The sequence below is a fragment of the Anabas testudineus genome, chromosome 21 (genome assembly GCF_900324465.2).
Source record: "Anabas testudineus chromosome 21, fAnaTes1.2, whole genome shotgun sequence".
NCBI lineage: Eukaryota > Metazoa > Chordata > Actinopteri > Anabantiformes > Anabantidae > Anabas > Anabas testudineus.
Window position 1 is genome coordinate 13,730,329 of NC_046629.1, and position 27,970 is coordinate 13,758,298.

Genomic DNA, 27,970 nt, shown 5'->3' on the forward strand with positions numbered 1-27,970 from the left:
CGTCCATGACGTCAGTGGGAGTGTGGGGAAAGCGGCGCGCGTCCCCGATTGGTCGTGATAGGAGAAGGGGGCGTTACCCGTTTGTTGAAGAAACCAATGAACGAGAGGATGATAGTTTCCTTGGTTACAGATTTTGTCAACCGATACACTGTGCAGAAGAATCTAACAAGGTAAGCTAATGGGAAGTTCAGTGACAAAATACATTTTACTCACATGTCAGAGCCTTCATACTAGTTGTGTTTGTTTGATTTTGTCATATCACGAAAGTGTGTTAAACGTACCAGTGTTTTTGTTTGCTCTATTTCTCACATTTACACTTGTCTGACTTCAGGACGGTAGACCTAGCTTAACGTTTGCTAGCGTTAACCTACGAGATCATAAAGCAATTAATTCACTAATACATCCATCAGACCTATCTAGCTTTCCCACCTTTTTGTAGATCTGGCCATAAGTTAATCTGTGAGCAACAATATAGTTGCAACCAACTGTGATTAGTAATCGAGTGTTTTCTCAATTAATGGAGCAACTTCAGCCAAAAATCTAAATGTAGTGAGTCAACTGAATACATTTACTGCCAGAGATGACCAGTAAATACATAACATATATGTATTAACTCGTGACAATCTGTGAATGAGTTGGCCATTTCTTCCTCCAAATAATGGATTCTCAATTTTGTGTCGACAGGCTAATCAGTTAATAAACTAATAAGTAACAGCTCCAAACTCCACACAGCTCCGTAGTAAAATAAACTAGTTGTGTATCCTGTAAAAAGCAACAACTTTAGTTAAACTGATATTATGTCTAAAATCAGGACATTTGCTTTCAGTTTGGTGTCATTAAATGAAAAATAATAGGTTCATCTTGCTCTGCTAATTACAAAATAAACTTTTATGTTGAAGATTTGAACAGAAAAATAGCAATTATCTTCAAATGGTCCAGACCATTGCATTACATAAATCATATGTCATATGATGATATACAGACATATATGTCATATTATTACATACATTTATCTTAACTGACACAATGCCTGTGTGGCTAGAAGTTTTCAAAGCTTAATCCTAGAGGTGTTCCGGCTGTATATCTGATCACACTGGGTACAGTGTGATCACTACATATGTCCCTTCCCAAACCTTGTGAAAGCCAAGTAATATTTAGCAAGGCCACGTGGACCTTGATGGCTTTGAAGTTTTTGATTGGCTTTTGGCCTATGGTTTCCTGTTAATCCTTTCAGTGACTAGTAAAACCAGATACCAGAGGAGGTGACGACTGTGTTTTATCATACTTTGCACAACCACATGTATTTAGTGATTTCTTTTTGTCTACAGTGATGACTGGAAGGGATCTGAATACATTCAACACAAACTACAGAGCAGAAGATGTGGGTAAGTCAGCACAGTGTGGGTCTGAGACATTGCTGACATTTGACATAGTGGCCCATTGATCTGTTGAACAGATTTTTCCCCTGTTGAATTCTTCATGACTGACTTTGTCTTTGATGCTTTTGTCAGCAGCAGCAGCATTGCTTGTGTTTATTCACCTGCTCTTTGGAGTCACAACTGACCTCCTCACAAAATTTGTCTGACACAGTTAATTTGCTCTCTGCTACTCCCCTTCCATATAACACCCCCATGGAGTATTTTGTGAATTACCCATACTATCTAGCTGATTCTCTCTTTACCTCTGTTGCTTTCTTTGCTGAAGTCAGCATAAAGACTTTCAGACATCAGAAGTGATGAGATTTTCAGCACTTCCAATACCATATCATTTTCTTTCATCCATGCAGAAAAACTGACACTCCGGATGAAAAATGGTCTTGGCAGCTCAAAGTACAAACCGACTGAGTATAACAGACTACAAGCCATTGTTGACGCTAAGCGCCTGGAGTCTAATCTAATTGGACAGAAGGTACATTTTAGTTATTAATGCCTTTCCTGTACTTAAAACGGCAATACTATGATAAAAGCAGCTCTTGTTACATTTAGTAACATTGTGATTAAGCAAAACAAAATGTGAAAAAACCTTTAAATATATATCATTGTTTCAGAGCAGAACAGTCCTCATTACCCACTTTAGGAAGAGAATAAACTCACCAAACCCTGATTTTAGTTGTAAAATTGTATATAAATAGTTGTAGCAGCACCATTTGTTTATCTTTTTCTACTCTAACTTATACTCCACATTCTGTAAAAGGATTTAATTTCATACAAGACAGGCGGTGCATATATAAGCTTTATAGTTCGTAGCTTTATAGTGGTCCAACAGCATGAAACAGAACAATAATATCACAACCCAACACAATAGCATCTCAAGTTTCATGAATATTCATTTGGCTGCCTGGGGTTTCCTAGTAAATTGTTTGAAGTTCGCTGCCATCTGACTCTGAGCAGAGCAAAAAGTTCATGCTAGGGGCAACAGAGATTAGGCTGTTAGACCTGTGGTGTTTTAATTGGTAAACTGTGGCAGAAGCTTTTTAGTATCATTATGGTTGCCAATGGCGCTTTCTAACACTGCTCTCTGCATAACCTAGATAAGACGGGCTACGTTCACATTCTGCTGCCTGCTGAAAGGCAGCCTCTCTAAGCATTTCTAATTGGTGATGTGATAGAAGGTAAATAAATGACCATGCCCAAGTATAGGATCAATTTGCTCTTCAGGAAAAGACTGGCAGCATTAGATACTAAAACCTTTAACATGTTTGCATATTGATAATATTATTTTTAACAGAAATAATAACAGCAACAATACACAAGTTAATATATTGAAGTTAGTTAATATAGTGAAGTAGGCAGATTATACAACAAAATAAAACAATAACGTTTAAACGCAAAAAAGGTATACTGTATATAGTATACCTGAAAATTAGCACAATATTGCTATATTCACCTAACAATTCTACCTATTTACCTATAATGTTTTTGCTAAGACACCTTGGTCCAATTAGAAAATTTAAAACAGCAAATTGAAAGACTGCATCCTTGTGGGATAATCTTTACCACTGCTAATTGCAAAAAAATAGCAGAATTCAAACATACTTCACCATACACAAACGCCACAAAACCTTTCAAAAAAATGGCATTTAGAATGTGCATTCAGTATTAGTACCTTCAATTATAGAAAAATATTTTAATCTAATTTCTTCTGTCACTACGAACTGTATTTCAGTAACAGAATACATATCTGTACCAAATTTGGGGTTTCTTAGATATGAGCTGTTTTTAGCTGTCCTAACATATATAATTACCAAAGGGGTTTCCTAATGATTGGTTAGCCTTTTAAACTGCTAAACTTCCACTTGCAAACCCATGCCACAGTTATACAAGACTACTGGCTTGTGTACATCTTAACAATGTCTACAATGTATTTCTGATCAGTCTGATGTTAGAAAATGTGAAAGAATTTGTTTTAAAAAAACAGTTGTGTATGTAGAGGCCATTCTGAGTGTGAAATATGTAGATATCAGACGGGACATAATATGCATAGAAGTATTTACTACTTACACTATTATGTGGTACAAATAATTAATAATAATTAGAAAATCAATAGGTAGTGTTAACTTAATTTTTTTCAAATGTGTTTTCCTGTTGAAATATAAATAGGAGTTTGACTAAACAATGCTTAAATAGGTAATCAAAATGATAAAGGTAAATATTAATGGGTTTGTTTTATTTGTAACAGTTAGACTAGAAATTGGTTGATGGAAATTTAGCTCTATGTAGTTTTTGTAGTTCAGCTGAGTTATTAAACAGCCAATGCAATGAAGATCTTGCCTGGGAGAGGCCTGGGATGAAATCACTTTGGTCTTTTTATTTCACAGTTCCAGTAACTATAAAATATATATGTCACCCTGAGGTGTAATATCCAGCATAATATTGACTACTTTTCCTACACATGACATTATGATGATTATAATTATGACATAAATTAACAACCTGACTATTTATGTTAATATGAAATATACCCAGGTATTAGCTACGTGATATTTTCTTTTGTGCAATGATCTAAACCAGTGGTCTGGGTATAAAAACACTGATAGAAAACAATGAATTGGTGCACTGAGAGCACTCTAAAGGAAGGCCTTGTTCTTGATGATGATGATGATGATGAAAACAGATGAGAATATATTAAGACTTTTGCCTCCCTTGTTCTCTCTTAATAACATGTCCCCTGTGTCATGCATGTTTCAACTTGATTATTTTAATTTCCTGTTGTTTGTTTTGCTTTCATGCTTGAACACTGATAGTGTTTCAGTTGAATTACCAAAATGTATGAGCCTCTCACACAATAATGCCAATAAAGACTGAAGCAAATGCCCTTAAAACTGTGCAGAGAGGAAGGGAACAACTTACTTTTAACCATTAGCAGGCTACCTACATATTTCACCATACTTGTAACATTATAATTTATTCACTTTTGTTGTTAAGCTTTTTGAATGTTACAAAATGGACTAGATAATTGATGCATTAAAGCACTTGAGATATGGTTTTGTCCAGATAAAGTTAATTATAGAGGGAAATAAATGTCATGGCTAAAGTGCAGACATTTGTTTGTTTTTGCAATGTGTGCTGTATTCCTGTTCCAAGAAAAATCTTTTCTTATAGGTTCAGAAGGCTCGCTGTGCAGCCAAGGCAACCAAGGAGAACTCCATATTACGACAGCACAGACAGGTGTGGAGCAGAGAGTGCCCCAGGCTGCAAAAAGCTGAGTAAGAACCCTCTATTACTCCTGGTCGTTATTTGCTGCAGTTTTCTGAAACTGCTATTAAACCACACAAATGTTCCACTTATGCCCCATTGAATCCTCAAAGGAACACGCATGAAAAAAAGAGTATAAAGAGAGAGGGCAAAAGTAAACCTAAAGAGAAAAATATATAATGGAAAAAGAAACATGTACAAAGAGAAGAGTCGGAATATTCGCATGTAAGCTGTTTTTCCTTTTAGTGATGATGGAAGAAAAAGAAAAGACAAAAGCATGGGGTTATAGCAACAGTGTGGAAGCAGAATGAAATACTGAGTGGAGGAACACTCCTCCTCTGCACGCTGAGGCAGAAGTGTGGGACTAGGGCCCTAGTGGTGTCATGCCTTGTGAAGTGAGAAGGGCAGCACTAGCTCTGGGGTGCAGCTTGTTTGGCTGCGTAATGACTGTGTCTGAGCCACCCAAGGTTAATGATGTACACAGGCGTGAGCTTCAGTAATGAGCCTAGTCATAAGATGTGCCCCTGCTTGCAACACTCTACACATATATCTAGTTAAATTGCCTTGGGATTCAAAAGCCACCTTGTCAAATGGCAAAACAGGCAAGTATATTGCTATGGTTACTCTTCCTTTATTCACAATAATGTCAATCCCTTGGGTCCATTGGTAGGAAGTAAACAATTACTTTAGCTCCCTCCATAGGCCTGTTGGTGTGTTGCTACTAACAATAACAAGACATAGTGTCGCCAATTTTTTTGGAAGACTTCAACCCTGACCTGATCAATATCCCACCCCTGTATCTCCAAAACAAATTAGAGTATTAGCTGTATGTAATAGCAGGAAGACAGTACATTTCTTTAAGTTCTCTCCTTAAATACAAATTTGAGGTTCTTGTCCTCTTAGTAATACCATTTAATGCTACTTTATAATTCTACCTCAATGCATTTGTTTTAAATATTTAGTTGCTACTTTGCAGGGTCCAATTATTATGGTATTATAAAAACTACTGTAGATTGCTTTTTACTATTTATTAAGCTACTGACCAGTATAATGTAGTTAAACTTAGTCATACCTTTACCAGTTGTAGTGTTACAGTGATACTTGGGCTTTAAGACTTATACTGCAATATTATCACTAGCTGAAATGGGACATTCTGCATAATGAGCATTTTCATTTGTGTTAATAGTGATCTGGTGGGGTGCAAACACACAGTAGGCAGGTTTGTTCATGAAATCACCCAAATACATTTTGGTTTAGAAGACTAGAATTTCAAGTCTTTTGTCTAGATAGCTAAGATAAGTTTAGCAAACTGCTATGTAACGTTAACAGTGATATGCACCACACAGTTGAAGCTAGTGCAATGCCTGGCTGTTCTTCTTTTATTTCTATAAGGTGGTTATATTAACTCACTTTCTTGTTTTCTCTTGAGTCAGAGAGAAGGCTGAGAATGATATCCAAGATTTTCTAGCCCAAATCAGGCCATATAATATAACGGACACTGCCATCTTCTCACTCAAAGAGTATGGTAAGCTACTGTATATGATCTTTTAAGCGTTTCACCATAATCTTTGGTATTTACAGTATAGGCAATGTACCAATATATATCTTTGTTTAGAGCTGTATCTGGAACAGGAACGAGAGGAATTCAGGAAAGCTACTGTGGAGCCTGTTAATCAGCTCAGGGATGACCTGTGCTTCAGACTGGGTGAAGTACAGCATTACCAGCACGCTGCCCATCCACCAGACTGGGAAAACGTAATTCAACAGGCATGTTAAATAAATTAAAGTTATGTCAGTTGTGACCATGGATTGATAAAGACAAGCTTAACAAAGCTTAATTTGTGGCAAACTTGCAGACTGACAGTATTTCTACATTTATCTTAGACAAACAAATGTGTAGACAGTAGACTTTTAATGCAACCGGTTCAGAAATAATAATGATTCAGCTTCTGAAAATACCAAGACGCATTTTGTTACTTGTGTCCTTGGCTATTAGTAAAACAATTCTCAGTATATAATGCTTGTGGTACTCTAAAAGCCTTTGACAATACATCTTAGCTGTGCACACTCTCTGTGGGTAGTAAACCAAAACAATCTGTCTTTCTTCTTGATTTTTATGGCATTTGGCAAAGGCTGTCCTGCATGTGCATCAGAAATCCAAACTCTCGTTTTTGTTCAGTGTTCTCAGCTTGCACACAACATTGTATTCACTGTCCGTGCCTCTTATTTGTTAGATAGCCACAGTCCCCAAGTCACCAATTCTGTCTTTTATTGTGAAAGGCTTTTCAAAAGCTGTCAAGATAAATGGGGAGATTAAGGAGTAAGAAGGGCTCTTTAAAAACTTGGAACACTTGGAACTGTCTGCCAGCCATTTTGTCTCCCCCGTGTTGTTCACTCAAGGTTGTTTTGTTCTCATGACCCTCTCTACTCTCTACTGTGTTGGTGCACAACACTTACCCACCTGGTTACATGAGCACAATAGAACAGCTCCCCCCCCCCCACAGATATGGTACCTGCCCTGTCTGTGTTTCTATGTTGGTCAATAGTTGGAAAGGACTGGTCCCTCCTGGGTGTCCTTCATGATCAGGAATTTCTAGCGTTTTGTTAATCATTGATGTTGGGTCCCATCCATTGACATTTGGTTTATTTGTGCTGCCAGGCGCTCATGGAGTGAAGCTAGGTTCTTTAGCCAGTAGGTGTGAATCGTGTCAGAGCCCGATGCTGTCTAGCTCTTCATACTTGAGACCCCTTCTCGGATGTCTGCCTTTCTGATGATTGCTGGAGCCTGTTCAGGGAGGTTGCTGTGGTCTGCTCTCAGATCCACAAGCCACTAAGCATTGCTGTTACATGATGCCTCCTTCTCTCATGTACTTTTCCAGTATTGTTCAGTCTCCAGTCTTGGTGGGTCACTTCTATATCTCTGGTGTATGTCTTCAGGCGCATAGCCAGGGCTGTGAGTCTTTGCTTGCCAGTTTCTAATGCCTAAGAAATTGACAGCTCGTTGTACTTCTTAGGTAACTCTTTCTTCATCACACCTTTTTGTAGTTCTGAACGTCTCTTTGTGCTGCCTTGATCAAGGCTTTCAACCTCAGTCTCCATGGAGAATTCAGCTCTTTATGGCTAATGTTCATCTTATAGCCAAACATTTAAAGGTTCCCTGTTGCTGTTGTGCATATCAGCTTTTTGGCCTTAATGGGCATAGCACGGATTGTCCATAATGCTATATTTACATCTTTTTTTACAACTGGCAAGTGTCAAGTGGCAAGTGAGACATGTCTTTAGTGCACTGGACTGTAAAAAGTATAGAGGACTTTGCTACATTTTACTTGAGCTTAAAACTGTTCTTTTGTTGGACAAGTGTTTTCATTGTTTAACCACTAAATGTTTATATGTTTATACACTAAGAGAGGTATGTTAAACTCAATTTCGATCCTTACATTTTTTCAAAACATGTCTTGAAGATAACAGTTTTATTAATGGTCTGTTTGTGTAAATGAGATGAGATATTTCTGTTTTTCATTCTATTTCCTTCATTCATTATTGGAAACGGAAAAACAAAGTTACTACATTGATTGTCTACATTTCTCACAAACTGTTTTCCTCCTACTGATACCTAGCATCTTGGTTGACAGGCAGTTACTGATTACTTGCTATTACTGAATCACTTTGATGATAAATGTTTTGAATCTAGATGTATGTGAGAAGAGATGGGGGTGAGTTCACTCCTGATTTGAGCAGACAAGCATAACAACATAGACTGAAGTGTTACAGCAGATAGCTCTGATGCCTTGACTCTGCACTTGGTATTATTATAGTCCCAAATTTGTTTAATCTAATGCAACGTAAGAATTTGTTCAGAGAGCAACATTATAGTGAAGTTATTGATATCAGAGATTCCTAAGTAGTCAGGGCAAGATGCTGTCTTAGCCTGTAATTAAGACGTTTTAAGGTGTCTCTTTGAATCTCCAGATAAACTTTGTGAAGGACCAGCAAGATGGCATAACTGCAAAACTTAACATTGATTACCTGGCTGTGGAGGAGGAGCTCATGGGCCTTGACTTGGAGGCATGGTTTTCACTACTGGTTGTAGTTATCATCCTGCCGTTTCAGCAATTTTTACACATAAGCTAAAAATGTGATTGCTACCCTGTGTTACCAAGAACAATACCTTACACACTGGATCTCAAAGATGATTGTATGGTCCTCTGCAGAAATATCTTCCTAGTACTTCAGACAATCTGGTGAATATAGAAAATATTCCAGAAGAGGTCCTGGAGTCAGACAGCCCCTACCCAGAGCTGAAGGACTCCCTGATCCAGGCCTACCATACAATGTCAGAAAGGTACCACTGCAGGATGCAGAGTCTCCAAGAGCAGCTGCAAAGAACTGACAGGTAGGAATTAAAACTACTGTTTTTTCAAAATCTCTTGATAGAAATAGGCTATTTCAGCCACCCATTTATGATAAATACATTAAGAGACACAACTCAAGCGTAACTCGGCAGATCTAGATGAAACATTAAAATCTCAGCAGGACATTGACTGCATATAGAGGCACAGTCACTTCACTCCTCAGAAGCAAGCTGTTGAATGAGTCTCACTAGGAGGTTGATTGTATCAATGCCTCAGAGCCACTTCTTGATTATTATTTAAATATTTTTGCTATGTATAATTGTTTGCTTTTGTGAGAAATGTGTAATTTATCAGTGCCACGGTATTATTTATTTATTATATTAATCTTATTATCAGGTGTATTATGAGTTGGACCTCTGGTGAATGTATTTCAGATTTTGTGGCTGGTGCCCAGATGACCACCAGTGCTTCCGGTTTACTTTGTCACAGTACACTCATGACATACCCAACAACAGGGCACTTTTTATGGACATGCTGCAAAGACTTTTCCCTGGAAAGACTAAACAAGAGCTGGTCAGTACTTTGACATTGTTTGCTGAATCTAATTTGTTATCATATTTTTTTGTTTTATTTGTTATTATATAAAACAACCAAGTCTATCAAAAAGAAAACATGCAATGTATGGACAAGAAATATGCCAAGGTAAACATACACACACACACTGCTTGGTCTTTGCTGGAACATTGTACAATGTCCCCTGAACACATACTGTATATGTAATACTGACAGATATTAATAAACTAGCATACACTGCCTGTCCAAAAAAAAGGTCGCACACTCTAATATTTCGTTGATCAGTTAGGGTTAAATAACTTGTTGTCAGTTAAACAATAATCATCCATGGAGTAATTATCCAGTGGGAGGCTCTTACTTATTTGTTCAGTTAAATCCAGGTGGTGGATCTTTGGACATGCACTGTATGATATGATTAAGTTGGACTATGTAAAAATGTTTCACAATTTACTATTCAATAAATTTAATGATTAATTGACTAATTGTCAAGTTGTTACCCGATAAATACTATGTACAATATTCTTAACATATGCATAAGGTTTAACAGAGAGTACCACAGTCTGGTTTGCTGACAGTTCAGCAAGTGGGGTAAACTGCCTTGCTTAAGAGCAAAAATTAATCCTGGGGGATTATTCTTGATCTTTTGCCCACTGCCCTTTTAATTCTTCTCCTGTACTGACTTCACAACACACAAGACACACACTTCCATGCTCTTCCATGGTTGGTCACACATGTACACTTACACCTCTTTCAAAATATGTCTCCATCCTCACTCTGAAACAGCACTGCAATGTGAGTCCCAGACTCCCTGATCAATGTACCTCAGTACCCTGAACTGAGCAGACAGACACAGATAAGCTTGGACAATGATCCACTCAGCGCACTGCAGGATGTGCCATGTCACCCACTGTGGACAACTCGCTCACGCCACAGCCTAGCATCACCATGACGACCGCCAGGATCCCCCTCCACCCCCACCACCACCACCACCTAGAGACCTGTCATCATCAGTTCCAGCCGGGTGCTGCATTTAGAGCCGTGATCGTTCTATCTTTCTCGGGTGGTGGTGGTGACTTTACCTATTTGGGCTATTAGTCATAATTAAGTGGGCTTGCATACAGTGAATAATCAGCAAGAAGTGCCGATTAGGTTGCTAAAACCTCACTGATTAGTATAAATGCTCCTCTGCTATCTGTGTTTGGAACAAATATTGTAAATAATAGCTAAATGAATAGAATAGTATGACATGGACACATGACATTCATTAATACCCAGTAAGCTCAGATGTTACTCCCCAGTTGAAGTGAACGTTGCACCTGATTTTCTTTGTCTCTGTTAGATATTAAGTGAAAACACAAAACATGCTTTGGCCACATATTTCCTTTGTATTTCTTGTGAAAATATTATTCCCATTAGTCTTGCAGATACATTGGCTGTATCTTAGAACACATTAATTTCAGTGCAGATAACTAAGTGTCTAAGCTTTCCTTGTGTTGGGTTTTCATGGCAGAGAGTTTTAATGTTCTAGTTTGAGCTATAATATTTTGCCACTTCCCATTTAGTTCCATCTGCTTGCAATTATTTTAGCATCATTATCTGCTGCTTTTGCCTGTCTTCTTTAAATTCTGATGCAAAATCAAACAAACAGCTGTATTTATAGCTAGATAGCAGGTGTGACATATTCCCCCAGTTAAAGAGTTTATGCAGTGTGACGAGTCCTGATGATCAGTTCCTAAGTCCTTCAAAACTGCTTGCAGCATCTGTTTTTTGGAATCTTTTATGATTTTTAGGGAAAGACTGAGAAGACAGTTTAATAGACACCAAATTTTCACTTTAGAATATTGATTTTGTGAGATTTTGCCTTCAGTTTATTTCTCTTATCTCGTAGAGAAATATCAAAGTGAAGGTAGTGCAGAAGCAGAGATTTGTAGTAGGGATTCACATTCTTGGCACAGACATTTTTTGCTCTCCTAATTCCAAACTATTTGAACAAAATACTTTCTTTCAGCAGCATATAAAGCATGTGATTTGAAATGTCTCGGCAAGTGTTTGGACATAGTTGATTTGTCCAGTTGGATGACCTAAAGTAAAGGAAGTCTCTCACTTTGTCAAATAATGGAACTCCATCTATCTTACAGAGATCTCTCTGTACTGGAGGGGTGCTCTGTGTTATTGTCTGTTATGACTTTGATGAGCTCTCTTGACAATTAGGGACCCTATGTCCTTTTGAGTTCCAGCAGGATTTCATTGTAATACCCTCATAGTGTCCAAAGGAAGAGTGAAAGTACTCCATATCTCTTACTTTTTACAAAGCCATTTTATTTACTGATCCCTATGGGGAAATGGTTGTTAGACAGCTGCACGTAGATGATGCAGCTACTGCATGATTTTTGTGTGATGTCCAGTGACACCTCAACATGAGGGAACAGTAAACAAACTAATTCTGGGGTGGCATGGACGTTTACCTTACCAACTGATTCACGGCCACCTCTGCTGCTACTCAGCCCTCGTGTAGGCTGCACAAAGGGAATGTGGATGCATCAGCTAACCCAAGTGTCGTGCCACTTTAAGTGGGCACTGCAGAAATAGTGTGTGGATGCTTCCACATACACACATGGGCAACTTATGCACATATGCAACAGAGGCAAGGGTAATGAAGGAGAGGACAAGAGAAAGTGAAGAACAAGGGGTGGAATTTCCCATTCCAGTTCCAAAGTTGTGCATTAATAAACAAGATTTGCTTGACTGCCTTTGGCTCTTCTGTTCTGTTGGCAGGTCTGTCAGCTCACTCATTTTCAATAAAACCAGTCAGCCGTCTAATGCCTTCCCACTGTCAGTTAGCCGCTATTAGCCCATAGATGAATATCATTCCCTCTGTTCTTATGAAGCAGCCAAGTGATGCAGCCTCTGTGATCGCTGACACAATGATGAATAGCTACAGGCAGTCCTCACACAGGCAGGAACTGTTTTCCTTCAAGAAGTTTCACAACCAGGGGAAGGGTATCATTTTATATACCAGTAGAGACAGATCTGACACAGAGTTTCCCCTATAGTCCTGCTGTCATTATTATAGAGAGCATACCATTTATAGGTATTTGTAGATTTCTGTTTGCATATTATCCGTTTGTTGCACCACTATGTACAATACAGCAGTGCTGCCTTTTCAGTCTTCACACTTTATTCTTTATCTTATCTTTACTTTACATTTTTGTTCATTTATTGTAAAAATAACTAATACACTGCACCAATTATTAATTACACTAATGCTTTAGTGCAAAGAGTACCTTCTCCGTTCATGTTGTTCTTGCAGATAGAGCATGAACGTATGTGGGACTGGCAGCGCTTCACCCAGGCACAGCTGAGAGTGGTAAATCAGCAGTGGCAACGGGATCGGGAAGAACTACTAGACAGAGCCCTGGTCACCCTGCAGGAGGCGAAATATGCCCACCAGAAGCAGCTGGAGCTCCACAGAGACCAACAGCTTCAACAGGACATCTGCTCGCATCTCAGAGACAAAGTTAGTGTCTATACCTACACCTACACATTTACCTACACTCCAACTTTATGGGAATGCCTTACTATGTTGGCAGTTATCTGCAAATTACTTTATTTAATCCCACTAGAATGTACTGTATATGCACATGTTTGTACATGCACAACTTTAATATCGTACTTCTCTGCACGTTTTACTCACTACTCACTCACTGTACTAGTCATTCACTGGAATGGCTGGAATTGAATTGGTTTCCTGACAATTTTATTTTTCTTCAAAACAACATGCTGTATGTAGATGTTACAGTTGTTGTGAGAGACGTGTGAGATACCAGACAAGCAGTGGTGTCTGACGGCCCGCTTGTGTACAGTAAATCTGCTGATGAGGCTGTGTGTTACTCTGGGCTGCCTGACAGCATCTCTCGCTTTAGCTGCCACTTGGGATGGGCTGTGAATGCAAACAAGCTAATATGGAAGGTCTTGCAAACATGATGTTGCTGTCTCGGGGAGGTGCTAGTTCACATTCGCACAACAAACAAATTATTCATGTGAACAAAACCATGTACTGTTGATGCAGTGTTGTACAACTTGATTAGCTTTATCTGCCAATTTAGGAAAGTTTGCTTATGTCCTCTGAAAGATTAGATAGAAAGTTACTATGATGTACTGATACAGGGTTGGGCCATCATTAATGGGCTTAACTTTGTTAAAATTCAGGACATATCACTTAACAGGGGGAGGACTGCTGGTTTAGCTATTGCACTGTTGCTTTGCAGTTACAAAGCTGTAATTTATCTTCCTTAGCTCTAATTATTAATCTTTCTATTATCTGTCTTTTTCAAAACAAGATTTCCCAAGATTTAGTGTGTTGTCTTGAAGCAATGATTCCTGGACACCTAATACTACTCTATTTATAACAGCCTAACCTAGGTCCACGGTATGTATTTACCTATTTACATATTCAACTTCATCTGAAGAGAATTCACCAAAGATCAAGCGGGTATATACAACTGTGATGTACTCTTATTCCTGAGCTGCTTATATTCTGCATTTAATTGGACAGCTTTCCCTTTATCATTTGCTGTACGTTGTAATTTACTACTGATACTGGTACTCTAAGTAAAGCTGCAAATTCAACGGCAATAATCACTTCACATCCAGTTCCAGCAGAATGGAGCTACTTCAGATACAGCTGCAATGATTGTGGCATAAAGTCTGTTTAAAAAAAAGTAATCAAAATGATGGAATATGTTATTCAAGACAGCAGCATGTCTCTGCAGTCTCCTTTTTAATGTATTGTCAACAGCTTTGACTTTCAGTAAATTAGGTAAACCTGCACATTTCTGAGTTTTGTTTTCATGGCTCTCTGAAACACAACATCACATAGACATTTTCATTCCCATGATTTTTCCACATCCATGCTTTTTGTTTATTCAGTGTACATTCTGTAAGTTTGTGTTAAGGCTCAGATGAAAACCTGTTTGCATTCTATTTTTTTTTCCATTGCCTTTATTACCACAGCCTGGCAATACAGTGGTGAGGCAGGATGGATTCTCCTCCAGTTGCATCTGCTTCTTTTACACTTTGTTTTGTGCAGCTGCTCCCCCGACTATTGTGAGCCATTCACCTCTCGTGAGATGAAATTATTTTCAACGTTCAAAACTGTATTCCTTTTGCATGTAATACAACAAGATTTGATAAAATACTTGCACAATGCATCTGGCAGGTCACCTCTAAATGTACCAAAACGTGTGTTTTATCAAAGACCTGTGGTTACACATTTTTCTTTTTTTTTTTTTTTTTGAAAAACATTTTGTATGTCCACCTTTATGTTTTGGCTGGATAGTGTAGTAGTAACATCGCTGCCCTCCATGCAGGAGACTGGAGATTAATTCCTGGCTGTGGCCTACCTCTAGTAGGGGTCCTTAAGCAAGAACCCCTTACACTTTGGATAAAAGCCTCTGCCAAATGACTAAATGTTTTGATCATTTTGATTTTATTCAGTCCTCTAGAATCATGGATGATACTACTGTGACACAAATCTGTGACAAAATCTTCACCATTCAGCAGCTCTTTTATGGAGGGTTTTTATACTCTACTTTCAGCTTTAAATACTCCAAGCGTGTGTGATTTAAGTCAGGGGATAATCCTTGTGATTTAACAAGTAGATTATGTTGTATACTGCATATAGGAAGATAGGTAAACTACTTAAATAGTTAAATAAGTAATGAACAAACCCTAACCCTAACCCAGTGTAACATGACAAGGTTAGTTAGCTAAAAGCAATCGATAAACTAATCAAATAGTTTGCTTAAATCACAGTAATATAGTTGATGAAACTGATATACAACTTATTGTTTATAATCCCTTCGTAATAACAGAAGTATACAAACAGAACAAGGTTCAGGATTTCTGAACCAGAGAAAAAGAAAATATAGGACTGCTGTGATTGTGCGCGTTGGTCTTTTCTCATCTTCTCTGTGCCTCCATGGGTTCAGATGAGAGCACGAACTGGACAATATTTGGTCAGTGCTGGTCTGGTTCTGACATCATTAGGGAGTGAGGCTGTGTGCTGCCGGTCCACTCGGCTGTCTCCTGGGGGATGTGTAGCGGGATGAAATCTGGTATAATTGATTTCAGAGTTAGGTTGTACCCTTCTGTTTGGGAAAGGGCAAGACTGTCACACAGACGGCGGCTTCTTCTTAGATCCACATACAAAGATGACTGGCTGGATTCATGCGTCTGGACACACGAATCCATGTAGCATAATTAATCATGCAGCCGTTCTTCAGTTTCACAAGGCTGCAGATGTAGACGTGATAGTGATTGCACAAGGTGTATCTTGCGAAAGGTGAAATGAAACGGATGATTAAGATAAAAATTTAATGCACAAGATATGACTTTTTTCATTCCAATGTATCACTGAAAGACAGATGCTTCTTTTCAAATCATTAGCTGTTTTTTTTTCTGCACTGTGCTGGCTGCTGTAATTAGCTGGCATTGTTCTTGCTGTTACCCTTCATTCCAGCCTTGTATTCTGTCCTTGCTTTCATTTTGCCTCCCACTTATATCTCACTCACAGGCATCTTTGATGAGCAATTGTTTTCCACACGAGTAAATTAAGCCTAGAGGCATGTCAGGTTGTTGCAAAATGTTCAGGTGGGAAAGGGATGAGCAGAACAATGGGACAAAATAACAATTGAAAGAAGAAAGATGTTCAAATGATGGGAGGTTGTCTTTTATTGCAGCGACACGTTTTTCATTTTCTGTTGTAATTTCTTGTAGTAATCAGTGTGTTCTCAATGCACTGTGCCATGTGTTACCAGATCCCATGTCACTGAGTGTTAGTAACTAACTAGTACAGCTCTTCATCCCTCTGGTGGCTGTTTGGAAATGGCAGAGTTGAGCTAGGACAGTGCGTGGGCCACACAGTCTTTCAGCTGACAACTCTCTGAAGAGTTAATTGCTCATATGTGTCTAATTTTCCCTTTGCAAAGTGATGTGCCTGTTATGAACCTGAGGAAAATTCTTATTATGATAAGCGGAAATACAAAGATAAAGACATAGTTTTATTTTTCTCATCTCTTAATGGACATTAGCTCTCATCTCTTATGTCCCTCAGTACAGTGGTTGCTCACATGGAGGAGTGGTACTGCCCGTTTACATCCCACTCATTCTTCACTGTTTACTGTTGTAATGCACAGCAACATTACCTGTAGAAGATTTGTAGTTTTCCAAGAGGTCATAGCTAATCTGTTTCCCTCATCCCTTTATATACCTACAGTTTGCATTTAAATGGTCGACAGTTGGAAGTTATGACGGCTGCTGCAGTGTTTCTTGACAATAGATGTCACTTTAACTGTACAGTTGTATTAACAAAGGCTTTGAGCAGGCTGCAGTGTACAGATAAAAAGGCTATCATTCTTTTGTTATTCTGACATCTCTGCAGTCTTTTTTGTGCTGCCATGAAAAAGGATGGTGTCTCATTTCCCTTTGAATTCACAGAAAATGAGATTCCAGTGACAAATTACTGTAGACTGTACATAATGACCATTTTATTTTCTTTGTGCACCCTAAAATGCCTTTTCATCTCTGCTTAAACAAGAAAGGCATACAAAGTACATTCAGCAATTGTAGAACTCCCTATGTTCACAGTGGATTTAAACTTTGAAGATACATTTGAGATTATTTCATGACCTTATTAACCTTAAATTGCAACTGAACTTTAGTGTGTTTGCTTTTAGAGAGTATGGGAAAATCTAAAATGGTGTTGTCTGTCACTTGTTTATATGTACCCAAAAATATGCTTTCAGGCCCACCCACCAGGTTGTTTACCCGCTCCATCGCTTACAGTTGCATCACACATGCAGGTGTCTTATCTGGACCAGCCTGGAGCTTGATGGATGGTTTAATTATGTGTGCTTGTTTTTTCAGTTTCTACTCTAATTTCAATTTAGGGCTGTTTTTGACAGTTTTTGAAATATAGATATATTAGGAAAATTATATTTATCAGTTCTTGTTGGCTTCAATCGAAACATGACAGCATTGAAGAGGGGGAGCAGATGGGTTACATGGATTACAAGCAAGAAAGAACTTATTTAGACTCATCAATAAGTCAGAAAATGCATACAGTGTGTTTAAACCCTTCTATATTATGTATAGAAAAATATAATACAGTTAATACAATAGTGAATTCAGTACTTATTTTAAAATAGTTTTACTGATAAATTCAATTCAATTCAATTTTATTTGTATAGCACCAATTCACAGCAGAAGTCATCTTAAGGCACTTTACAGTGTAAGGTTTTAGACATTACAGAGTATAATTATACAAAAAATGAAGACCCACCAATCCCATTTGAGCAAACTATAGACAACAGTTAAGAGGAAAAACTTCCTGTAGAGGAAGAAACCTCCAGCAGAACCAAGCTCATGGTGGGCGGCCGCTGCCTTGACCGGTTGGGGTGAGTGGAAAGAGAAGAGAGAAAAGAACAGCACGCAACAAAAACAACAACAACAAGCAGCAAGAACATTGGGCAGGTCAACTGGATTCTGGAGAGAACAGCTCCAGGCCGAGGATACCTGCAGAAAAGTACAGAGAGGAGGAAACACAACTACAGGAGAGAGAAGACACAAAGCTAATGACATGCAATGGTGGCATTTGAATTGATATAGGAGAAAGGAGAGAGGAGAGGAGCTCAGTGTATCAGTAGAGGTCCCCCAGCAGACTAACCCCTAGCAGCATAAATAAGAGATGGTTCAGAGTCACCTGATCCATCTCTAACTATAAGTTTTATAAAAAAGGAATGTTTTAAGTCTAGAGAGGAAATGTAGCCTCCCGAACCTGAACTGGGAACTGGTTCCACAGGAGAGGAGCTTGATAACTAAAGGCTCTGCCTCCCATTCTACATTTGGAAACCACAAGTAAACCTGCAGTCAGAGAGTTCTGCTGGGAAAATACTATGATACTGGTGGTACTATGAGGTCTTTAAGATAAGATGGAGCCTGATTATTAAGTGCTCTATAAGTGAGGAGAAGAATTTTAAATTCAATTCTGGATTTTACAGGGAGCATATGGAGAGAAGCATGAAATGTGATCTCTCTTGCTAATTCCACTCAGAACTCTGGCTGCAGCATTTTGTATTAACTGGAGGCTTTTTAAGGAGTTATTGGGAGATCCTATTAATAATGAATTACAATAGTCCAGTCTGGAAGTAACAAATGCATGGACTAGTTTTTCAGCATCACTTTGGGACAGGATGCTCCTAATTTTAATAATGTTTCTCAAAACAAAAGGCAGTTCTATGTTTAAAGTAAAGGAGATATCCTGGTCTACTTACATATACATATACTTACAGTATTACTATAAATATATTAGAAATTTAAATACAAAGACACACTTGATAAATATGAGCATTGGTCATTAGCTCATGTCTTAAAAATATGTTTTTTTTTCCCCCAAGGTCAATAGTTTAGAGGTAGTGCTGTGATAAAATATGTCAACTGAAGCATTTTATTTGGCATCTTTTGTTGGGCTAGAAAAGTAAGTGTAGTGCTGAAGCTTTGTATAGGTCTATGGTTCTGTTCAAGGTAACACCACTAATCATCGAAATCACTACTCTGACCTTTCACATGATTATATTATGTGCTCAACATCGACAGTGCACAATGTACGTTAACACACAGTTAAAAGGAAAGAGAAGTAAGACGAAAGAGAACAAATGGACACTGCATAAAAACTTGAAAATTGTACAGTAGCAATATAAATATTGACGCAGTACTGTCACTATCATTAATCACTCTTCCTTGTCATTTTGCAATATTGATCACAAAAATTGCATATTGAACCATGTTTCAGGAAAATAGAGCCACTAAGTGTCTGAATAAGAGAAGGTCTTGATTTCTAAAGAACAAGCCTATTGTACTTCTTCTGTCAAATAGAACTGGATTTTGTTTTACATCCTCTCCCAAACACACAACTGATGTTTTTTTTTCTCTGGGGGACATCAAGTGTAACTGACTTGATGATACCACTGGTGCTAATGTGTTTGAGACCATGTTAATTTGCAGTTCATTCCCTCTGAGACTCCTAAGTGCCCCACTGATAGATCTGTGAGTCTGTCTGCCAGGTCGGATTGCAGACGGGCAGGCTGCTGCATAACAAACCTGTCAATCACTCACTCCCTAGCAGATACTGTACTTCCTTACCCTGCCTTTGCCTTGTGAGTTTCCCTGTATCTTGTAAGTCGCTTTGGATAAAAGCATCTGCCAAATGACTAAATGTAATGTATTTTCAGCCAAGTTTACATGTTTTTTCAGTTTATATAGCGCCAAATCATAAAATATATATATATATATATATAAAATACCCTATATGTAAGGTTTAAGAACTTTACATAATTGTGTAGAAAACATATGAACTATATAAATTACATAGAAAATCCAACATATCCCCCTTGAACAAGCACTAGGCAACATTGGAAAAGGAAAAACTCTGTTTAATGGAAGAAACCTCCAGAACCGGGCTCAGGGTGGGTGGACATCTGCCTCGACTGGTTTGGGAGAGTGAAAAGTGGAGAAAGAAAAGTAGAGCAACAACAAATAACAGACAAGTTAGTAACAGACTTACCCTTTGGTGGTCACCTGTTGTTATTGTTCCACCTGGCTTACATGTGTGTCACTGTGATCACCTGAGACCAGGTGTGAGTGACTGTGATAGACTGTGACTTATGAGTGCTGTCCTCCTGCAGAAAGGTACAGATAGAGGGAGACAGAGAGGAAGAAGACACTAAGTTAATGACAGGGAATGGTGGGATAGGCATGTAAATATATAGAGACACACTCTTAATAAAACTTGCATATTTTGTATGACCTGAGGCAACGGGTGTACAAGTACAGCAGTCTCCTCACAAGATTAAGTTCTGTTTGTAATAGGGTGCAAACATTTTGGTTTTAATTGAGAAGCACAAACACTAAGTACAAGAGGCAGTTTTGACATTTCTAAAGTTCATGCAACACTTTGGCACTATGGCAGTGGGGCTCAGCTGGTTGTCTCCCTGGGATTGATTCTTACAAGATAGCTGTTGATGGGCAATAACCTGATTTGTATTTCTCACTGGTGTGATTTGCATGTGTGTTTGTAGCTGCAGCACTGGCGGGCCCAGCAGGAGGAGGTGGCAAAGCTTGAGGCAGCTATAGCTGCTAGACAACAAGAGGAGGAAGAGGCAAGGTTGAAGAGGGAGCAGGAGAAGGAGGCTTCCATCAGGTCACAACAGAAAGAAAAAGTAATTTTGTGTTCATTGCAACCATTACAAAGTTTTGGTTTCTTCTTGCAGCACTTGCTTAAGACTTACACTAATGCATATGAATGTTTACAAGCTAAAATTCTAATCCTTGAATTTAAAGTTTTATTTATTACCAGGGAAAAGGGATTACACACATTAAAAAAAACAAACAAACCTTGTGTAGGGTTAGGTACATATATTACCTATATTCTGTCTAGATGATAGATGGTCATTTTTATCCTTTGCTCAGAAGTGCCATACATTGTATGCATAACGTATTATCTTGTGCATTTAAGTTTATTATTGTGAGGGGAAAAAACAAGATAATAAATTATAAATTCAGTAGCTCCTTTATCATGCAGCTAGTCCACAAGACCTGCACACAAGCAACTCAAAACAGTGAAAACTTAGTCAGTGAAGAAAAAAAAGCAAACCTCTCTCTGCTCAGCAGGAAGGATCTGCGGTATTTTATAATAGTCTGTGTGCAGACGGGTTAGGTTTGGATCAGAGTTGGTGGTATGCCAAGAATGTTGCTTCAAACATTTTGAAAAATAAGAGCAATACCGGCCCAGCTTGATCCTAAGCATTCAGAATTCAAATGTCAATTATGGTGGAGAATAGAAAACACTCCTTAAAGCACCAAATTATTGTGTCAGCTGATGCAAAAAAAAAGTTTTGGTCAATGTATGGATTTGGTTCATGGGTGACCTTTCATGGAAATAATATGGGTGAATACCTAGGAAAGACCCACAAAAACTACTGCTGGAAAAGAAGCACTGGAAATTTGATGTAGCAGTGCTAAACTTGTGGACGCTTTCAAAAAACTTGATTACATTACATAGATGACTACACTTTATGTGACATTAGGAGCTCTCACTAAAGTAAATCCATCACATCAACATCACAGTAATTTCAATATCTGGCTGCTCAGTGATGAAGTTATGCTTCCATTTGTGGCCATAGTGTTTGAAGGATTTCATTGTGGGCACACATGGGGATCAAATTGAAAGCATACATTGTTACTGTTGCTGACTGACTCTTTTTATTATTCCATCTAGTTATTGTCCTCACAGGTGCAATTAGACCAGAATTAGTGTGTTTCTGACTGTTTAATTAACTCTCTCCTCAGGGGTCTTGTAGGAGAGCATGGGCAACCTGAGACATTTTGTGATTAATGAGTGCATTTAGGTTGCATTGGATTCCATATAATTTACCACAATAGTCTGGCAGACATTGAAATATCATCTAATTCTCCCTATTTACACTTATCTGACTCATGCTCTGTCACGATCAATAGCACGTGATGATCCTGAGAGTTCTGTAGGAGTCAAATTAGTGCAAGTGTGGCTATTGTTCTTGTTAACTTTTTGTGATTATTCTTTGGAAATTGTTGTTTTTCTCCCAGGTCAGGCAGTTTTATTTAAAGCAGCAGAAACAAAGGGAGATGCTGGAGCAGAGAGATCAAGAAAGACTTGCAAATCTGCGGAGCATCATGGAAGAACAGATGAGGCGAGATAAAGAGAGGTGAGTGCACTGCACTTTACACATCTTCTCCTTATGACCTTACTACTCCTTACACAGGCATATAACAATAAGACACACAATTTTATTATAACATTTTTGAAAGTCCACCTATTCTGCAAACTATGACTATGTTCTTACACTGTATCTTGGACTCCGGTGCATCCGTTTTGGCCCCTGTTTATTGTAGATTGTAGAATGCAATTTAATAACCAATCTGCGTCTGTTCTTAATATATTTTAGCTTCCTTAGCACTGACTAGCTGCTGTCAATTTACCTGTACTCTTTTGACTCATGTAAACTTTTTACATGTGTATACAGTGGCAAAAAAGTAAGAAAGTATGTGAACCTTTTGGAATTTCATAGTTTTCCGAATTAATTTGTCATAAAACATGATCTGATCTTCATCTCAGTCAAGAGTATTAGCTAATATCATGTGCCTGAAATAACAACAACTGTCATAGTGCTAGTTGAAAAAGTATGTGGTTGTAGTAGTAGTATCTGGTTGCCCCCTTCTTGATAGAGTAGACACAGTTCCAAAGTTTGAAATCACACCTGAGTCCAATTAGCTTTTTTAAGGTCATTATTCTAAAGGTTCACATACTTTTCCGGCTAGCACCATGAGGCTTTTATTTTTGTTTTCAATAAAGACATGAAGGGTTATTATTATTTTACACATTATATTTATTAATACTCCTGAGATCAAATCACATTTTATGTTATGGCAAATTAGTGCAGAAAACCATGACATTTCAAAAGGTTGACATACTTTTTTTAATAATGTTTGCCTTGTTAGAAACAATAATGCCACTGTCTTGATCAGGTTGCCCTTAGAAAAAAAAACTATTAGAAACAATCTTTACCTGGTTAAATAAAGGTTTATTAAAGTAAAATAAAAACTAATTGACTTCTTCTGACTCAACCACAACTTCCAACGTCTTACTTTACTGCAATGATGTCGAAGTATTCAGCAGAGTATATCAGTATACCACCAATAAGTGCGACACTTTAGCCTAGAGGGGGCAGTGAAACACTAGTTTTCAGCCTGACGTTAAGCAGTTCTTGAAAAATAGAGAAGTCTACTTCGAAAAAAATTCCTTGTTTGGTGCAATTTGCTTGGGATTTCTCTGCAGGCATTCACAAAGGCTGACATTAAATACCAAATAATGGTGTTGACTTTGGTCACGAGAATGAACTCTGGCAGGAATGACAGCAGAAATCATGAGGAGCTGAGAAAGAAATAAAAACAGATAATAGGAGAGGAGCGGCACTCTGGCAGCTCCATAAAGCCCGCCACAGCCTGAAGGCCTACTGTGTCAGGAGTGATAGGTAATGTTGGTTGTGGCAGTGGCACCGGAAAAAAGAGTCTGTTTAGGTCTAATGTTCTCAACCTCTGTGCTCTTCCAAGGGTGCAGTTTCGGGCAGATTTGTTACAGCGACGCAGAGAAGAAAGAGAGGCTCGGGAGCTTGAGCAGCAGAGAGAAGAAGAAGAGAAACAGAATCGTCTGGAAGCTCTCAGAAACCAGGTGAATCATTATCTGTCCTTAACCCTCACAACATCACTAATTTGCTGTATCCATTGAACTGACCCAGAACAGAAGGTTTATCTTATCTCATCCTTATCTTTGTGGCAGGAAGTAAGAAAAAAATTGAATGTTATCACTTTATTAAATATTTTCCTGTTTATCTTAGGTTCGGGTGGTGGCAGAGGCAGACCCCGAGAGGGTGATGGCAGACACAGATGCTTGGAGGAGCCGACAGTTGAATGTAAAGGAGTTTGAACTTCAGAGGCCTCTCTACAGTATTAACACGTACACAGACACACAGGTGAGGCATGACAACATCTACCAGCGCACAACCTTTATATGGTATCAAAACTCAACAGCTGTGTGGTCAATTGCAACCACATAATTTATGGCTCCTTATCTATGCATGACATATGATGAACCTGCAACGCCTCGCTTCTAAATTTCCAGCCATTCGCGTTTTGTTTCATCTTGGCTGAGACAGAGCAGTGACCCATGCTGTGGGAGAAAATTATGTAACCTGGCTGACTGGTCAAACAGTGTTTGTCCTCATCTCAGAGACCTGTATACACAGCCTTGATCTCAAGGCCACTGAGTCAGTGCACTGTGTGTTTGTTTTTGTGATTGCAGTAGAATAAGTAAGTAATTTGTTACTGTGTAACACAGGTGATGAAAACCTGTAGTAAAAAAACAGACCACAGTAACCAAGTGTTTGTGATTGAGTGTGAAACAGCTGGAACAGCCTGATTGTTGACCATGAATGTTTGTTTGTTTTTTTTAACCTCTGTTTTCCAGATTGTATCTGATCCAAGAGTGCGGCTTGAGCAGGCTTTCCGGGAGGCTGGTCTACACCACAGTCAGTATGCCAAAAAGGTTCTGTCTGTTATCAAGCCCACTAAACCACCTCGACGAGACACCAAATCCATAGTGAAATTTTGACCGAGATCTTCTTTGAGATTTTGTCATATTATAAGAAATATACACTCACTGGTCACTTTATTAAGTACATTATAATGGAATCCAATACAGCAGCTCGATCATAAATTCTACTTTTACAAGGTTAGAACTTCTTTGGTAATAATTTATTTGTAAATTGTTGGAAATGATCAGAAAGGTGATTATTATACAATATGTTTATTACTCACGTCATACTGGGTGGTGGAGGTGTTTCTAATGGACATTAGAGTATGTAAGCATCTCATTCACAATTGGCTATTTGAGGCTGCTGGGTTCAAAATCAGCTCTACTGACAAAATAAACTGATATATACGAGTTTGTATTAACCACCAAGTGATACAGTGCAATTACTGTTACTGACGTTTTAGTGTAGGTTTATACTCTAATCTAAAGTCTAATGAGCAAAACATTTCAATAGAGTATGTATTAGTGATGATAAACATGTAATTCCAATACATTAAAATGACATCTCAGCACATTTATTAATATTTATTGACTGCTTATATTACACAGGAAGTCAGCATTTGGTATAAACAAGCTTGTAAGGCAGAAGCTACAATGTAATTTATGTCTCTGACTATTTAGTAACAACATTCATCAATAAAACAGATTGTGGGAAGCCCTCCTCATCATCTTGCCTCATAAGGGAAATCACTAAGGATCAACATGTGCTTTTTTTCTTCCATTAACAGACTGCAAACAATAATCCTACAAAGATCCCCTCAGGATTTGGAATCTTCTTTATAAAACTAACTAGATTTGTAGTTTTGGCTAAAATTATTATTGTGTATAAAGCACAGAGCTGTATCTTCACTAAAATGTAATCTATTGTTTTTCCAAAGGCCATTCTAAACATTTTTTTAATGTTGTGAAGACAGAAGACAGGCAAACAAACTACTGGACTTACATCACACAGTATGAGTTGTGATCACATTTTTGCAAAATGAGTATTATCTTACATAAGTACTAAATATTAAAATATGCAATCTATACTACATATATGCAAAATACTTAATATTACAGCCTTGTTTTTAAATAAGTATCTAATGCTTATATTAACATCTTTATTACAGTATATACACTTATCCAGCCAAGTCTAAGCTACAGTATACACAGTATACTATAGTCCTACTATTTAGGAGGCTGGGGTTGTGATGGAAGACGCAGGTGGTTCAGACAATATGCCCCAGGCGTTTCTTGATAAAGTGGGAGACCAGAACTTGAGGTCTCTGCTGGTACTCTACCAGAACATCATGAGGGGAGGTGATCTGGTCTCCTTCAAAGCGGTTCAGCAGTGCAACACAGATCACAGCAGCTGGAGGGAAATTAAGAAAAGATCAATTATTTAATATTTGCTAAAATGTTCATGTTGATCAACATCTACTTGGCTAAAAAAAGAACACAGGAGTTTCAACCAAGACAATAATCTGACCATCAGTGAAAATGTGTGACTGTGCAACATTTTCTACATTACACAATACCTCTGAGGCCACAGACACGGCACATAGCAGCAAAAACTGTGGACTCCATTTCAATATTTCTCACTCCAGACTCATAAGCTTTTCTCAGGTACTCCAGCTTTTCTTCATTAGAGAAGGAGCAGAGAGCCCCGTCAAGTCGCCCTTGACCTAGAGAGACACAGCACATGATTTCTCAGTATCAAATATGGCCTGCTGAGGTTGTCAGCCGTTACATAAGTGAATTACAAAAGTGAACAGAAACTCCTTGAGATGCTGTTTATGCTGTACCTTCATAGAAGTCGTGGGTGCACATGGTGTTTCCAATCACCGTTGGAAAGTTCTGAAGCTCAGAGGAGCACTGCAGAAGTTCACTGGCCACTCCTTCATCCAGCTCAGTACTTCTGGTGATAACTTTACCTAGAACCACCTGCTCAAACTGGGGACGAAAGGAGTAATCCACCGCTTTATCTGTGATCACCACCGTCCCTGGAGCCAGACCTAGAGATGATTGGGTAGAAAGTTTTAAATACTTAGTGTATGTTACAGATCTACCTCATAGATACTGACAGAAACCATGTGAACAACAAACTCCAAAGTAAAGCAAGGTAAAACTGTTCCTACCAATTCCACCAGATGTTCCAAGGCGAAAAAGGATCACATCACGGCACTGGGCATGGTGCAGCAGTTTGATGAGTTCATGAAGCATGATGGAGATGGAAGGGACTCCCATGCCATGCTGTAATATATGGCAATTGTGATGAAAATATCAGAAGCGATTCTTTCTTACACCAATCTTCAAACTGGTCATTGAATACTTACACTTATAGAGAGCACTGGTCCTACTTTGTACATGCAGTAGCGGTCAGTTCCTTCACAGATATCTTTGATTTCCTCAGGGTTTCCAGGCAGTTTCAGCTCCTGGTGGATAAACTTGGCAAAAGCCTTCATTCTATTTGCACTGCCACCGACACACACAAACTATGGGAAACACAGAGAGGAGACTGTTAAATTCAGTTTTTTAAGTTATTAATCCCAAATCAATTTCTTTAATCAGCCCTTATTTCGCATACCTTAACATCTCCAAACATTTCTGGAAGGTTGTGTGTCTTGGTACTCAAGCTGAAGTGGTAGAGAATGTCCTCTTCCATGGTGTCCAAGTAGGGGTTTTTCACTTGGACCAGTTGTCTAAGAGCAATTAAATGCAACATGTTAATATATTTAGAGAACACGCAACTGAAAGCAATTGCTTTCAATAGCCAATCAAACATTATGGAATTAGGCATATGTATGCAAAAAATGTATTTCTTTGAAGAGAAACAAAAAACTGTAAATTTAAACTTATGTGAGAAGCTAAAACACTTACTTGATATATTCATTGTGGTCATTCCCCATACAGTTGAGTAAAATCGGTGCCATGACTGCAGCAAACACAGTAAATGTCTACAAAAAGTTGCTCTAGCGTAAGACCTCAAAACACTTGTTGCAGCTGTTTTTCATACAAGACCTCTGTCGGAAGGCAGAGCTGATACAGCGGCTTCTGATCACTGATTGGTTCCAGAGAGAGGAGTAGCACCTATCCTTACTCCAGCAAAAACATCCAGCAGCTCCAAA

General features: G+C 38.4%; 2 protein-coding genes across 3 annotated transcripts; one reads left to right on the top strand and one right to left on the bottom strand.

Annotated features, from left to right (window-relative positions):
• Positions 1 to 82: 82 nt before the first annotated feature.
• LOC113173733 (coiled-coil domain-containing protein 148) lies at positions 83 to 25,230 on the top strand. Of its 2 annotated transcripts, none has more exons than XM_026377256.1 (15): positions 83 to 170; positions 1,329 to 1,385; positions 1,787 to 1,908; positions 4,602 to 4,705; positions 6,128 to 6,219; positions 6,310 to 6,461; positions 8,664 to 8,777; positions 8,906 to 9,087; positions 9,481 to 9,619; positions 12,930 to 13,136; positions 20,755 to 20,895; positions 22,301 to 22,419; positions 23,825 to 23,942; positions 24,109 to 24,243; positions 24,738 to 25,230. In XM_026377256.1, the coding sequence occupies exons 2-15, from the start codon at positions 1,331 to 1,333 to the stop codon at positions 24,879 to 24,881; spliced, it is 1,824 nt and encodes a 607-aa protein (XP_026233041.1). In that variant the 5' UTR covers positions 83 to 170; positions 1,329 to 1,330; the 3' UTR covers positions 24,882 to 25,230. The 2 variants fall into 2 exon arrangements, with proteins under 2 accessions (XP_026233041.1, XP_026233042.1); XM_026377257.1 differs by having other exon boundaries at positions 8,664 to 8,759.
• A 143-nt stretch (positions 25,231 to 25,373) lies between these two features.
• upp2 (uridine phosphorylase 2) lies at positions 25,374 to 27,959 on the bottom strand. Its single transcript, XM_026377259.1, has 7 exons — positions 27,723 to 27,959; positions 27,430 to 27,544; positions 27,179 to 27,337; positions 26,981 to 27,095; positions 26,648 to 26,857; positions 26,381 to 26,527; positions 25,374 to 26,214 (listed from the first exon to the last, which is right to left on the bottom strand). The coding sequence occupies exons 1-7, from the start codon at positions 27,773 to 27,775 to the stop codon at positions 26,072 to 26,074; spliced, it is 942 nt and encodes a 313-aa protein (XP_026233044.1). The 5' UTR covers positions 27,776 to 27,959; the 3' UTR covers positions 25,374 to 26,071.
• Positions 27,960 to 27,970: the final 11 nt, after the last annotated feature.

Bases quoted from the DNA above. Each gene is read 5' to 3' on its own strand.
- LOC113173733 (XM_026377256.1), top strand. From the start codon at position 1,331: ATGACTGGAAGGGATCTGAATACATTCAACACAAACTACAGAGCAGAA. The intron at 8,778-8,905 runs GTTGTAGTTATC...GGTCCTCTGCAG, and splicing joins AGGCATGGTTTTCACTACTG to AAATATCTTCCTAGTACTTC. The intron at 24,244-24,737 runs GTGAGGCATGAC...TCTGTTTTCCAG, and splicing joins ACACGTACACAGACACACAG to ATTGTATCTGATCCAAGAGT.
- upp2 (XM_026377259.1), bottom strand. From the start codon at position 27,775: ATGGCACCGATTTTACTCAACTGTATGGGGAATGACCACAATGAATAT. The intron at 27,096-27,178 runs GTAAGTATTCAA...CATATATTACAG, and splicing joins GACCAGTGCTCTCTATAAGT to CATGGCATGGGAGTCCCTTC. The intron at 26,215-26,380 runs GTATTGTGTAAT...ATTTCCCTCCAG, and splicing joins CCGTGTCTGTGGCCTCAGAG to CTGCTGTGATCTGTGTTGCA.